This window comes from Anomaloglossus baeobatrachus, chromosome 3 (genome assembly GCF_048569485.1).
Source record: "Anomaloglossus baeobatrachus isolate aAnoBae1 chromosome 3, aAnoBae1.hap1, whole genome shotgun sequence".
NCBI classification, from domain to species: Eukaryota; Metazoa; Chordata; class Amphibia; order Anura; family Aromobatidae; genus Anomaloglossus; species Anomaloglossus baeobatrachus.
The window spans coordinates 506093173-506108662 of NC_134355.1; the positions used below are offsets into that span (position 1 = coordinate 506093173).

Genomic DNA, 15490 nt, shown 5'->3' on the forward strand with positions numbered 1-15490 from the left:
TGATTTTGCCAAAAGTTTTGGTCTTTCAGGCAATGTAGTATTAGATGGAAGTGGTTCAAAAGACTCAAGTCAGATGTCTCGAGTCCACCAAAAAGAAAGCCACTCAGAGAGCTTCTCATTTCTGGTTCATACAGGTGGATCATGAGTGAAGGAATCCCTACAATATCATCAAGTGTAGATTCAAAAGAAAAGTAACTTTAAACATAAAAAAATGAGTGTTTGCCTTGCCCCCTGGGTAAAGATGAGCGAGTCTGAAGTTCGGTGCGAACTCAGACTTTTCCAAGAAAACAAAGTTTGGGTTTGGCGTTCAGATGCTTTACGAATGCAAACCACTTGCGTGAGCATTGCTGTGTTCTGGTACACTCGGTGCTCAGCCTAGTGCGATCTACTTGCAGTGTTTGATCGGCTCGCACTGGGGGTAACAACAGCGTTACCGGACGTAGTGTGCACCAAACAAAATAAACAAAAAAATGGATAAAGAAGTGCTATGTTTATGGCTGGCTGCATGCAGGTGGAGATCTAAGCTGTTCAATCAGTGACTTCAAATGAAGTTCTGGTCAAGTCCAGGTCCAAAACCAAACTTTAAAAAAATTCAGCTGGACCAGCAGAACACGAACTTCCACAGGTCCGCTCATCTCTACTCCTGGGTCAACGAAGCAGATCTGCCCACACTCATGGTAAAATGGGGGAAAAGGCCAGAACTATTTCAAGGAAAAGTGTTAGAAACTTTAAATCCCCTCCCACAAAGCATTAATATGACTGTGTGGTCCTATAAAAGAGAATACGTTTTATCCTATCCAGACTAAAGCAGTACTTTGGGGTCTTGAAGTGCATTGGGGCATGGGGATGCACTTACAGCTCCTCAGCCTCCGCTATATTCCCAAACTAGCAGAATACTCTCCTTGTTGGTTGCCAGGCCACTGGCCAATGTACTACAACAAACAATCTTTTAATTAGCCAGGGGAGCATTCTGCTAGCTAGAGAATACAGCAGATGTTGGGGAGCTGTAATTGCATCATCATGCCACAATGCACTTCAAGACTAAAGGCTGCTTTACACCAGACAATCTATCGTGCGATAGATCGTCGGGGTCACGGTTTTTGTGACGCACATCCGGCATCGCTGGCGATGCCGGCCTGTGTGACACCTCCTAGCGACGCAGTATCGCTCACAAATCGTGAGTCGGGTACTGCTCGTTAGGTTCCATAATATCGTTTAATTTGGTTGATCATCGTTTCCGTGGTAGCACACGCCGCTCCGTGTGACACCACGGGAACGATGACCAGCTCACCTGCCTCCCGCGGCCGCCGCCGGCTCTATGTGGAAGGAAGGAGGTGGGCGGGATGTTTACATCCTGCTCATCTCCGCCCCTCCGCTTCTATTGGCCGGCGGCCGTGTGACGTCGCTGTGACGCCGAACGTCCCTCCCACTTCAGGAAGTGGACGTTCGCCGCCCACAGCGAGGTCGCACGAGAGGTAAGTATGTGTGACGGGGGTTACTGACTTTGTGCGACACGGGCAGCGATTTGCCCGTGACGCAGAAAGGACGGGGGCGGGTACGATCGATTGTGAAATCGCACAATCGATCGTACCATGTAAAGCAGGCTTAAGTTTCAAAACACAAATTCCCTTTAGGATCATAAAGGGATTGAATTACTTATTGTTTAAAGGGCTACACAGTCATACTAATGGTTTGGGTGGTTACTGGGGGGTTGGTAAACATTTCTGAAAGGTTCTTTTTAAAGCCATCCTTAATATGCATTTCCACTTTAGATCTACATTGCAGAGGCTGGTCAACAAAACCTTTATTATTTTTTATTAATAAATATATAATCAATCTCTGATAGAGGTGTCCCATGTTCCCCATCTGAAAGGAGTAATGGTCACAGATGCACTGTAAATCCATTCCTGGTCTCTGGGGGTGACAGATATAGATGAAAGCACCACTCCTATAAATAAGTTAGAATTTTTTTCTGGGCCAACTCCTGTTAATAATGTGTGCAATTTTTCAACACATATGGCCAATAATACATGCAGTGTACAATGATATTCATTTACGTCAAATCCAAACCCAATGTTAGAGGAACGCATCATGCCTTCAAACAGGACCTCAAACCAGAAGCAGTCACAGACTACTGACCATACTAGAAAAGGAAGCACTGGGCATATGACACAAACTTGAGGCCTGGAAGAAAAGTAGCATTGTCAAGAGAAATTTCCTGGATAGCACATATTTAAAGACTGGTTCCTCAGTATAAAACCTTCCTGATTGTAGAATAGTGTGAAATCTAATGTTACTTTATGAAGTATAAAGTGATGTGACAATTCATTAAGACACAACGAAGACTACAAACAAAAAATAGGGCATAGGTGGTTAGACAGTCCGCCGTCTTAAACGTGGAGAATTTACAATAAATTGACAACTGGGTTTTACCAGTTGAGGGTGTGTCCTTGCACATTGATACTGTCCAATCACTGCTGTGCTAGACTATACATGGACCCACCCCATTGAAAAAGAAAATGGCAAAACCCAGCTGTCAATATCTTCATAAATTTCTAGTAGGAGTAGCAGGGGAACGACACAATGTAGAGTTAATAGAAAAGAGGCTCCAAAAGTGTAATTTCATAGAAAGTGCAAGTGCTTACTAAGAAAGACCAGTCTCTAAAGCTCATAGCTCTGGAGCTCCTTTATTGAGCTGCTGGTATCAAAGTTCAGCTTACAGTGTGTGAACTTGGCAGAACGCCAGGGACTCCTGCGGTGGCTTTATACTTGGTGTCACATTCCTGGGGGTTCAGATAGTACTGCCTTTGTGATTAACCTATTACTTGCTACATGTCTTATATGTTGGACTTTTTAAGACAGAAATTCATGTGAGACAGAGGGCCGATTTCAGGGGACGGAGCTGACATTCTATATATAGCAGATGGAAGAATGCCAGGCTTGCTTTTATCAGCTACAGAGTGAGCAGTATAGAAAGTGACATCTGTTGTAGGGGCTCAACAGTACTAAACCGGTACATCAGTGCCCGTAAGTGTAATTACTGGCCTCGCTAGGTAGATGAAACTGTTAATAGAACAGTATTAATGAGTGTTACACTATAATAGGAACAGTACTGCCGGGGAACAGCTGGGGATTATATCATAGGAAAAGAGAGGTTAAAACCTGGGCGGCTATAGGCGGGCAACACAGATCCTGCGCCTATGGGAACAATCAGCTCTTTGAAATGAATCTGCCTATAAAATCTCAGCTGATGACAGCAGTGTGAACCGAGGAACTTCCAGAGCGCTTACCCTGTGATCTTCTCTCAGAGCCACCTGGGAACCTTGCTGCCCTCTCCGGCCATAAGATCTGCCATCTGTCAGACTGAAAAAGGGATCCCGGCCAAAGGGATCAGAGAAACTTCTCATCATCTGTCTCACATGTTCTTGGTGTGCGGTGAATGGATCCCTATAAAAACGGCAATATTATCGTCAGTGATCAGCGTGGTTTTATATTTGATAATACAATTAGTAATGTTTTATTAAGAAATTACTTTTGCTTATGTACAGATACGTGGAACAAAAATCAGAAATAATAACATTTATAAAAGGTAAAAAAATAGATTATGGTGGAATAAAAAAGCTAATGCAAACAAAAACACTTGTGTGTCCCATATAGCGGCAACATAATCCATAGCGCTGAGCAGACATTTCCATCATTTTCTCTCCCCATTCGAATGCACGGTGTAGCTGAATAATTTATAGTAACCCCAAGTAAATGTTTTTGTATTGTGGGATGAAAACAAACTCAGGACCATAGTCCTGCAGGGGAAGAGTAAAGGCCGCTTTACACGCTGCGATATCGTGACCGATATCGCTAGCATGCATACCCGCCCCCATCGGTTGTGCGACACGGGCAAATCGCTGCCCATGGCGCACAACACCGCGCGGACCCGTCACATTACTTACCTGCCTACCGACGTCGCTATGACCGGCGAACCGCCTCCATTCCAAGGGGCAGTTCGTTCAGCGTCACAGCGACGTCACAGCAGCGTCACTGAACCACCGCCCAATAGAAGCGGAGGGGCGGAGATGAGCAGGACGTAACATGCCGCCCACCTTCTTCCTTCCTCATTGCGGGTGGCTGCAGGTAAGGTGAGGTTCCTTGTTCCTGCGGTGTCACACATAGCGATGTGTGCTGCCGCAGGAGCGACGAACTACTTCGTACACCGAGCAGCAGCGATAATCGAGAATAGGGGGGCATGTCACCGATGAGCGATTTCGAACGTTTTTGCGACGATTCAAAATCGCTCATAGGAGTCACACACAACGACATTGCTAAAGCGGCCGGATGTGAGTCACAAATTCCATGACCCCAACGAGATCGCTTGAGCGATGTCGCAGCGTGTAAAGCCCACTTAACCACTGTGGGGATTTGTTGGCTCCAACTATGCAGAATAGTGTATATTTTCCTTTATAAGGTCTTGTTCACATGCTGTGTTTTCTCCTTGCGTTTTTCAACGGTAAAAAAGGCTGCAGTTTACATTCCTAGCAAAGTGAATGAGATTTCTGAAATCTCATGCATGTGCTGCTTATTCTTTCTTTGGGGATACAAAGCATCAAATCGTTCTTTCAAATTTGCAGCATGTCACTTTTTTCAACCTTTTTTCATAAACTCAAATTAATTGGGGAAAAACGCAAGTAAGAAAAACCCGCACATTTTACACTTTTTCCTGCAAACACTGAGTATTTGCACAAGATTTATCTGCACTAAAAAGCAATGTGTGCACATACCCAAAACACACAAATGGTGCAGTTCAGTTGCTCAGCTTAAAGACCATATGGCTACATGAGAAAGCAATCCCGTTGGGGCGCATCATTTGCCAGGAAACCCTCTACCAAGTAGCTTATTCATAACCTCAACACCTTCTTAAAATATATTTGTTACTATAGTCAGACAGTTCAATATTTGGAATACCAAAACACAGACAAACTGCTGTATGTTTCAAACACTTCAAACACAACAAATATAAAAATATAGTGTCACAATGACTATGGGATAGCAGGGATCCAGGGCTCCTAAGCTGTCCCTCAAGCTAGGGGGCCCTAAGCTACTCCTATTCTCAGGGATACTGGTGGAGAGGTTTGAGTCTCCTTCCTGGTCCTCACCAGTCCTGATCTGATTTCCCCTCCCCAGGGTGAGATGGGACAGAAGTATGTTGAAACCCACAAATAAAGACAGACAAGGGAAAACCAAAACTCTGTCACACAGCACACACAAAAGGTAAAGACAATAAGATGTCCAGGAGGAAAAACAAGAGCAGGAAGGAAGTTACAGAACACCAGAGCTAAACTCTACAATCACACCAAGCAAAGAGCACAACTTTCACCAGTAAAGGGGGCTTTACACGCAACGACATCGCTAATGAGATGTCGTTGGGGTCACGGAATTCGGGACGCACATCCGGCCTCATTAGCGACATTGTTGCGTGTTACACATACGAGCGACCGCTAACAATCAAAAATACTCACCTAATTGTTGATCGTTGACACGTCGTTCATTTCCCAAATGTCGTTGCCGCTTTTGGACGCAGGTCGTTCGTCGTTCCTGAGGCAGCACACATCGCTACGTGTGACACCTCAGGAACGACAAACACTGTACATGCATCCTCCGGCAACGAGGTGGGCGTGTCTTCCATGCGGCTGCTCTCCGCCCCTCCACTTTTATTGGACGCCTGCCGTGTGACGTCGCTGTGACACCGCACGAACCGCCCCCTTAGAAAAGAGGCTGTTCGCCGGCCACAGCGATGTCGCTTGGAAGGTAAGTACGTGTGACGGGTATTAGCGATATTGTGCGCCATGGGCAGCGATTTGCCCGTGACGCACAAACGACGGGGGCAGGTACGATCGGTAGCGACATCGCTAGCGATGTCGCTGCATGTAAAGTGGCCTTAAGTCTGAGACACCACACCTCACAGACCAACATAGAATAAAGTATACCTGGCATGGGTGGAAGGTTTCATCCAGCATAAATAGGAGGATAGCAGATGTGATAGGCTTCCCCTCAACATGTGACCAAAGGAGCAAGCAGACCAGCAGAGATTAACTCTTGCTAGCCTGTTTATGAATCAGCACACAGCCAGAGTCTGCCTATGTTGATCCCAGACATCAGAGAAATCATTGAGCGGAGTGTCAGAATCTGCAATCTGAACAGAGCCTGACACCGCCATGACAGTCGGCGAAGTTTGTGCAAAACTCTGAGTGACATATACAGTGCCTACAAGTAGTATTCAACCCCCTGCAGATTTAGCAAGTTTGATAAGATGCAAATAAGTTAGAGTCTGCAAACTTCAAACAAGAGCAGGATTTATTAACAGATGCAAAAATCTTACAAACCAACAAGTTATGTTGCTCAGTTAAATTTTAATACATTTTCAACATAAAAGTGTGGGTCAATTATTATTCAACCCCTAGGTTTAATATTTTGTGGAATAACCCTTGTTTGCAATTACAGCTAATAATCGTCTTTTATAAGACCTGATCAGGCCGGCAAAGGTCTCTGGAGTTATCTTGGCCCACTCCTCCATGCAGATCTTCTCCAAGTTATCTAGGTTCTTTGGGTGTCTCATGTGGACTTTAATCTTGAGCTCCTTCCACAAGTTTTCAATTGGGTTAAGGTCAGGAGACTGACTAGGCCACTGCAACACCACCTTGATTTTTTTCCCTCTTGGACCAGGCCTTGGTTTTCTTGGCTGTGTGCTTTGGGTCGTTGTCTTGTTGGAAGATGAAATGACGACCCATCTTAAGATCCTTGATGGAGGAGCGGAGGTTCTTGGCCAAAATCTCCAGGTAGGCCGTGCTATCCATCTTCCCATGGATGCAGACCAGATGGCCAAGCCCCTTGGCTGAGAAACAGCCCCACAGCATGATGCTGCTACCACCATGCTTGACTGTAGGGATGGTATTCTTGGGGTCGTATGCAGTGCCATCCAGTCTCCAAACGTCACGTGTGTGGTTGGCACCAAAGATCTCGATCTTGGTCTCATCAGACCAAAGAACCTTGAACCAGTCTGTCTCAGAGTCCTCCAAGTGATCATGAGCAAACTGTAGACGAGCCTTGACATGACGCTTTGAAAGTAAAGGTACCTTACGGGCTCGTCTGGAACGGAGACCATTGCGGTGGAGTACGTTACTTATGGTATTGACTGAAACCAATGTCCCCACTGCCATGAGATCTTCCCGGAGCTCCTTCCTTGTTGTCCTTGGGTTAGCCTTGACTCTTCGGACAAGCCTGGCCTCGGCACGGGTGGAAACTTTCAAAGGCTGTCCAGGCCGTGGAAGGCTAACAGTAGTTCCATAAGCCTTCCACTTCCGGATGATGCTCCCAACAGTGGAGACAGGTAGGCCCAACTCCTTGGAAAGGGTTTTGTACCCCTTGCCAGCCTTGTGACCCTCCACGATCTTGTCTCTGATGGCCTTGGAATGCTCCTTTGTCTTTCCCATGTTGACCAAGTATGAGTGCTGTTCACAAGTTTGGGAAGGGTCTTAATTAGTCAGAAAAGGCTGGAAAAAGAGATAATTAATCCAAACATGTGAAGCTCATTGTTCTTTGTGCCTGAAATACTTCTTAATACTTTAGGGGAACCAAACAGAATTCTGGTGGTTTGAGGGGTTGAATAATAAATGACCCTCTGAATAAACTTTTCACAATTTAAAAAAAAAAAAAAGAAATAACATTCTTTTTTGCTGCAGTGCATTTCACACTTCCGGGCTGATCTACAGTCCAAATGTCACAATGCCAAGTTAATTCTGAATGTGTAAACCTGCTAAATCTGCAGGGGGTTGAATACTACTTGTAGGCACTGTAGATGTTCTATTAATATACAAATTGATTATCCTCAAGATTTACTAAAAACCACAATAAAGATTTTAACAAAAAAAAAAAGATAAAGCATGTAACGAGGAGGAGGGATGGAGGGGGAAAAAAAAATTAATGGACAACTGTCCACTGAATTGCATTAGTATCTATAATGAACATGCAATAAAAGATGTAAGTACCAAACACCATTACTATGCAAAACCATACACATGTATGAATGTCAGTATATGTTCTGGCAGAGAATATACTAATAATGCAAGCTAATATTGATTGGTGTCCCAACAGATATACAATATACCAGATTGATATAACAAATGTAAGTAGAAGTGATGAAAGGTCAAAGGCACTGTGCGCAATACTTCATAAAACTATACAGACCCAAATTACTTGGTGTAATGTTCCACTGCTCCTCCGCTTCACACTCTTACTTGCGTTTCGCAGAGTGCTCCCTCAGGGAGTGACATCACCTTTCTGCTGCATGTGTGATTTTTTACAAATCCTATTCAGATATGGCAAAAGGATTTTCTCAGTTTAGAAATATCTGTAACTAATCTGCCGTGTATGAACATACCCTATAAACTTTTTTTTTTACATTTGTCAATGTGTTTCATTAAAAAAAGAAAAGCCTTTTATGGAACAAAAAAATATCACTGGAAATCCCAGATGTAAGAAAATACTGAACAAACATGTGGCGGCTCTATATTAGATTACAGCGTTGCTTTTCTCAGACAAGCGATAATTAAAGAATTGTGACAAATATATTTTTAGTACATGCAGACTCATGCTTCCAAGAACCTGTGACAAACACGTCCAGACATGAAATCTGATTTATTTTAAGGTAAACACTAATTTAATTTCTAAAACCATATAAAACCTGGCCCTAATACAGCTTAACTTTATCATACACTATAACTATGCTCACAAGAATAATATTAGGATTGTACGCAGGATGGGCTCTGGGCTAAAAATATCAGCTTTGATTCAAAATATTTAATATTCAAGTGATATACACTGCTCAAAAAATTAGAGGGAACACTTAACCAACCGGATATAACTCCAAGTTAATCAAACTTCTGTGATATCAAACTGTCCAATTAGGACATGCTGTTGTGTAAGGCTAGGTTCACACTTCCGTTAAATTGTATCAGTCACAATCCGCTGCTCTGGTAAACAACGGAATCCGTTTAGCGGATTCCGTTGTTCCCTTAGACTTGTATGAGCGGCGGATTGTGACTGATGATGCTGCATTGCACCCTCCGCCCGACTGATCAGTCGTGGAACGACTGACCGCGGCGGAAGGAACGCAGCCTGTAACGTTTTTTGAGCAGCGCAATCCATAGGATTTCGCTGCGCATGCTCTCTCTGGCTCCCTGCACACGTAACCAGGATACACATCGGGTTACTAAGCAATGCGCTTTGGTTAGTTACTCGATATTTACACTGGTTACGTGTGCAGGGAGCCAGCACTAAGCGGTGCACGCTGGTAACCAGTGTAAATATCGGGTAACCAAGCAAAAAGTGCTTTGCTTTTAGTTACCCGATATTTACCCTGGATACGTGTGCAGGGAGCCCGACACTTCCCCGCTCGGCTCCGCCCCCTCCAGCACTCCGCATGTATACATACACACACACAGTCACCTGTCCCCAGCCCTGCAGTCCCCGCGGCACTGACGTCCTCAGCGACACGGCCCCGCTTGGCTCCACCCACCCCAAACTCTGCCCCCTCGCGCTCCGCCCCCGAACACAACGGAGTCCGACAATGAATTCTGTTCTTTGTCATCCGTTGTACAACGCATCAGTCACATGCGTCAAGCAACGCATGTGACTGATGCAAAACAACGGAAATGTGAACCTAGCCTAAATGGAATAGACATCAGATGGAAATTATCGACAATTATCAAGACACACTCAATAAAGGAGTGTTTCTACAGGTGGGGACCACAGACTACTTCTCAGTACCAATGCTTTCTGGCTGATGTTTTGGTCACTTTTGAATGTTGGTTGTGCTTTCACACTCGGTAGCATGAGACAGACAATACAGCCCACACAAGTGGCACAGGTAGTGCAGCTTATCCAGGATGGCACATCAATGCGAGCTGTGGGAAGGTTTGCTGTGTCTGTCAGCGTAGTGTCCAGATGATGGAGGCGCTTCCAGGAGACAAACCAGTACACCAGGAGACATGGAAGGGGCCGTCGGAGGGCAACAACCCAGCAGCAGGACCTCTGCCTTTGCACAAGGAGGAACAGGAGGAGCACTGCCAGAGCCCTGCAAAATGACCTCCAGCAGGCCACAAATGTGAATGTGTCTGCACAAACTGTCAGAAACCGACTCCATGAGGATGGCCCAACATCATGCAGGACGCTTGGCATTTGCCACAGAATATTAGGATTGGCAAATTCTCAGGTTCCCACTGAGCACATGTGGCAGACGTGACAGAGTCTGGAGACGCTGTGGAAAGTGATCTGCTGCCTGCAACATCCTTCAGCATGACCGGTTTGGCAGTGGGTCAGTAATGGTGTTCGGTGGCATTTCTTTGGAGGGCTGCACAATCCTCCATGTGCTCGCCAGAGGTAGCCTAACTGCCATTAGGTACAGAGATGAGATCCTCAGACCCCTTATGAGACCATATGCTATTGCGGTTGGCCCTGGGTTCCTCCTAATGCAGGACAATGCCAGACCTCATGTGGCTGTAGTGTGTCAGCAGTTCCTGCAAGATGAAGGCATTGAAGCTATGGACTGGCTCCAGACCTGAATCCAATTGAGCACATCTGGGACATCATGTCTCGCTTCATCCACCAACGTCATGTTGCACCACAGAGTGTCCAGGAGTTGGCGGGTGCTTTAGACCAGGTCTGGGAGGCGATCCCTCAGGAGACCATCCACAACCTCATCAGGAGCATGCCCAGGTGTCGTAGGGAGGTCATACAGGCACGTGGAGGCCACACACAATACTGAGCCTCATTTTGACTTGTTTCCACTTTCATTTTGTGTGTGTCTTCAAATCCAGGCCTACATTGGTTAAAACGTTTGATTTCCATTGATGATTTGTGTGTGATTTTGTTGTCAGCACATTCAACTTCGTACAGAACAAAGTATTCAATGAGAATATTTCTTTCTTTCAGATCTAGGATGTGTTATTTGAGAGTTCCCTTTAATTTTTTTGAGCAGTGTATTTTGGTTGCCAAATTAAAAAAAAACAAAGCATTATTACATGTAAAATAAAGTAAGCATTAGCACTAATTAAAACACATAGGAGCAAAATTATATTTTTTTGTTAACTAAAATTATCTGGCGCTCTGTCAGGCATGTCTGAATACGACAGGAGGTACAGGGAAAAATTATTTTGGGGGTGACCAAAACACAAGGTGAAATACGGTATGTAACTTAAAGTGGTTCCAAAAAACAGTGACACTTCTTAAATAATGACAAATGGATGAGATATTAAATGATGGATGCTCAACCTTACACTCATGCATTATGCAAGGAGTTGTGCCAGAATCTAGTATGTAAAGCCAAAGATAGAAGACCGAGCAGAGGCTTTACCATAGAAAATATTTATTCCCGCTAATACTTGCATGAACTTTTGAAAGTCTACAAAGATGTTTAACAAAGTGAATATTTACATAAAAACACTAATGTTACAGCAAAGCCTGAAACAAAATCTTACATAAGTAGACAGTGTGGCAAAACGATTAGCTACAAACAACATATCAAAGAGTAATTTCATATGATCGGTCACATATTGTATCATTCCTTCATAAAAAGATGGCTGGCAGAAACTGTACATTAAAGCTGTCCAAGAGATTTCACACAGCGCTGGCCAATTTTCCAACATATCTCTGAAAGAATAATGAGATTCCGACACAGACATGAAACAAAATCAATTTTAAGGAACACTCATCCAGCCGGTGAGGTCATGAAGCCATCAATGCAGAATATGTTCCAGGGCTCAATTCCCTATTATTGGCCAAAGAAATGCAACTACTATAGGCAACCCGAACCTGGACCGACCACAGAGCCACTAAATAAGGAAAACTGAAACAAAAAAAGCCTGCACGGTGGAAATGTTTTCCTATTATTATCAAATATAATTGCAATGTACCTTAAACCTATGGCTGCTTTCCCAGAGATGTTGCTAGGTTTTCCACCTCTTGGGGAAAATATTCAATTCACTATGCTGTTCCTATATAAATACCCTTGCCAAGCAACATGATTTGTAGGTAAACCTCTTGGCACTACCCTTTCCCCACCAGAAATGTCCTTAATCCCTTCGCGACATTCGCCGTATATGCAAGGTGCCACAGGAGGTGCGTTCCCGCAAACAGCTGTATATGTGGTGCAGGCAAGATCATCAGCGGGCGTCAGCTATGTATCATCATATGTACCATCGCGATCGTGTTGTGCTCATGGTCTCCAAGGCGACTCCAGCCGAATAATGGCCGCGGGGTCACCCAGGTACAGAAGAGACCTGTGAGTAAAGACGAGCGGACCTGTGGAAGTTCAGCTCGGTGGGTTCAGCCAGTTTTAGATAAAGTTCAGTTTGGGACCCAGACTTGACCTGAGTCCCAATGGAAGTCACTAATTGGCAGTCCACGTCTCCACCTACATGCAGCCAGCCATGAATAAAACACTTCCAGGGGAGGGTAGGCGGGGTTGTTCCTTTTTTTGTGCACACTACATTCAATCACACTGTCGTTAGCCCCAGTGTAAGCTAATGCAAGCGTCTCGCATTGGACCAAGCACTAAGCGTACCCGAGCACAGCGATGGTTGCGCGAGTGGTATTCATACGAAAAGCACCCAAACTGTTCTTTTTGTAAAGTCTGTGTTCGGTATAAACAACTACGAACACCGAACCTTGGGTTCGCTCATCTCTACCTGTGAGGTCCTGCCTTAAGCATTATCTGACAAACCACCTGCCTGTGTGGCACAGATCTAATGCCCTGCAATGTAAAAACATTGCAGAGCCTTACAACAGCGATCAGACCAGAGGATTATGCTCCATCCTGGAACTAGGTAAAAAGTTTAAAAATACAAAACAAAGATCAAAAAAAAAAAAAAAAAAGAGAAAACTATCAATAAATACATATATTTATGTAAAAATGAACAAAACAAAAAAAAATACACATTTGGTTTCCGCACATTGAGAACAACCCATTCTATAAAACTGTTACACTAGTTAACCCCGTCAATGAATATTGTAAAAGAAAAAAAAAGGCAAAAAATAATGTTTTTTCATCATACCGCCGAAAAAAAAAATGGAATAAAGTGCAATCAAAAAGTTGCATGTAAATATAAATGAGATGGCTGAAATAATCATCTTATCCTGGAAAAAATAACCTCCTACCCTCAGTCTGCAGAAAAATAAAAAAAGCTGTAGATTTATCTCCCTCTCTCCTCCGTAGCAGGCTATTGCGATTCTCGCCCTGCACTCACAGTACACAGGTGTACCGTGAGTGCAGTGCGATCTTTCTCTCGCCCATAGACTTGAATGGGTGCGAGAGAGTCTCGCATTACAATCGCAGCATGCTGCGATTGTTTTCTTGGTCCGATTGGGGCCTAGAAAATAATTGTTCATGGGTGCTGGCACATAGGCTAATATTGGTCCGAGTGGAAAACGATGTGTTATCGTATTCCACTCGGTCCAATTTTCATGCCGTGTGTTTTAAGCGGGCTTTACACGCTACGATATATCATACGATATGTCGTCGGGGTCATGTCGTAAGTGACGCACATCCGGCATCATTTGACATATCGTAGCGTGTGACAGCTACGACCGAGTGTGAACGAGCAAAAATACTGACCTTATCGTTGCTCGTTGACACGTCGCTCATTTTCAAAATATCGAACGTCCTTCTGTGCTCCGGTTGTTCATTGTTCCCGAGGCAGCACACATCGCTCCGTGTGACACCCCGGGAACGATGAACTGCAGCTTACCTGCGCCCGCCGCCAATGCGGAAGGAAGGAGGTGGGCGGGATGTTTACGTCCCGCTCATCTCTGCCCCTCCGCTTCTATTGGCCGGCCACTGTGTGACGTCGCTGTGATGCCGAACGTCCCTTCCCCTTCAGGAAGTGGATGTTTGCCGCCCACAGCAAGGTCGTTTGGAAGGTAAGTCCGTGTGACGGGGGGTTACAACATTGTGTGGCACGGGCAACAAATTGCCGGTGCCGCACAAACGATGGGGGCGGGTGTGATCGCAAATGCGATCGCACGATTAATTGCAGCATGTAAAGCAGGATTTAGGCCTAAAGATCTGTCTCGTCATACAGTTTCACGACATCAAAGAACATTTGGACTGAAAGCCCACTCTGCAGTGACTAAACGTCTCATTAGCAGAAAGAATCAAAAGGCTAGACTCACCTTTGATGAGGACCATGTTGTGTGGACAGAGAAGAAGTGGTCCACAGTTCATTTTACTGATGAAAGCAAGTTTAATTTATGTGGGTCTGATGGGAAACATTATGTTCATAGACAAACTGGGGAAAGACTGAACACAAAGTGTGTTAAGAAGTCAGTGAAAGGTGGTGGATGAAGTGTCATGGTTTGGGGAATGTTTTCTGCAGCAGGAGTTGGACCTCTCATACAGCTAAATAGCAGAGTGAATGCAAGTATGTATCAGAACCTTCTTCAACAACACGTGGTTCCTTACTTGCACTCATCACTCAATCACCTAGCAATTTTCATGCAGGAAAATGTCCCGTCACACAGCAAAATGGGTAAAGCAGTTCTTTGAAACAGAAAACATTGAAACAAAGAAATAGCCGGCCTAGAGTCCTGATCTAAGCCCAATAGAAAACCTCTGGAAAATACTTGGTGACAAAGTTATGGCCATGAAACCCACAACAGTCAAAAGAACTGTGGAAGAGACTGAAAGAAGAGTGGTCTAAAAAAAAAAAAATCACACCAGAGCAGTGTGAGAGACTAGTGATGTCCTGTGGCCGCAGATATGCTGAGTCTATAAAGCAAAGGCCTGTACACGTCCTACTGATTGGTGACTGTTACCTTCAGAAAATTTAGACATAATCTTTCTCTGTGCTACATTCTTCATTGTTGTTCTCCAATTATGATCATCACATTTTATGTTGATAAACTTTGGATCTTTTGTAAAACACTGTTCTAGTGGCATGGTGCACCCCTTACATAAAACCTTCAAATGTTGATCAATGTAGATTACATTATTTCTGAAAAAAAGCAAGTGATCATACGTTCTCTAATTTTGATCTCCAGTGCATATCTATCTATCTCTATAGCATTCACTGGTGGCCAAAAATGCTACAAAAATGCAGGTGAAAAACGCATGTAAAAACATGGTAAAATGTGCATTTTTGCAGCTGCATTTTTCCTACCAAGAGATCCAGAAATTTCAACGTGTGCACATACCTTAAAAGGGAACCTGTCACCAGATTTGTACCTAATAAACTAAAAGAATCACCTTCTGCAGCTCCTGGGCTGCATTCTATGACTGTGCACCTTGGCCCTGTCTCCCCTTCCAGACCCCAAAAATAAAACTTTATAAAACGTGGCCGTTAGGTATGCTAATTACCTTGGTTGGCCAGATGGGCGGGCTCATTTTCTGCTCCTGTCCCCCCTCCTGCCGATAATCCCCGTCCTCCTTCCTTGATTGACGGGATGA

The 15490-nt window shown here is 44.4% G+C and overlaps 1 protein-coding gene across 2 annotated transcripts in view; it reads right to left on the reverse strand.

Annotated features, from left to right (window-relative positions):
* Window positions 1-15490, reverse strand: part of MLF1 (myeloid leukemia factor 1) — a 63809-nt gene that overhangs the window by 24835 nt on the left and 23484 nt on the right. Inside the window, exons 2-3 of one of the 2 annotated variants that reach the window (XM_075340690.1) lie at window positions 3291-3447; window positions 2140-2184 (exon numbers count right to left, since the gene is read on the reverse strand). In XM_075340690.1, the coding sequence (XP_075196805.1) occupies window positions 2140-2184; window positions 3291-3447 (202 nt within the window). The remainder of the gene's footprint in view (window positions 1-2139; window positions 2185-3290; window positions 3448-15490) is intronic. The other variant, XM_075340691.1, reaches the window with a different exon arrangement.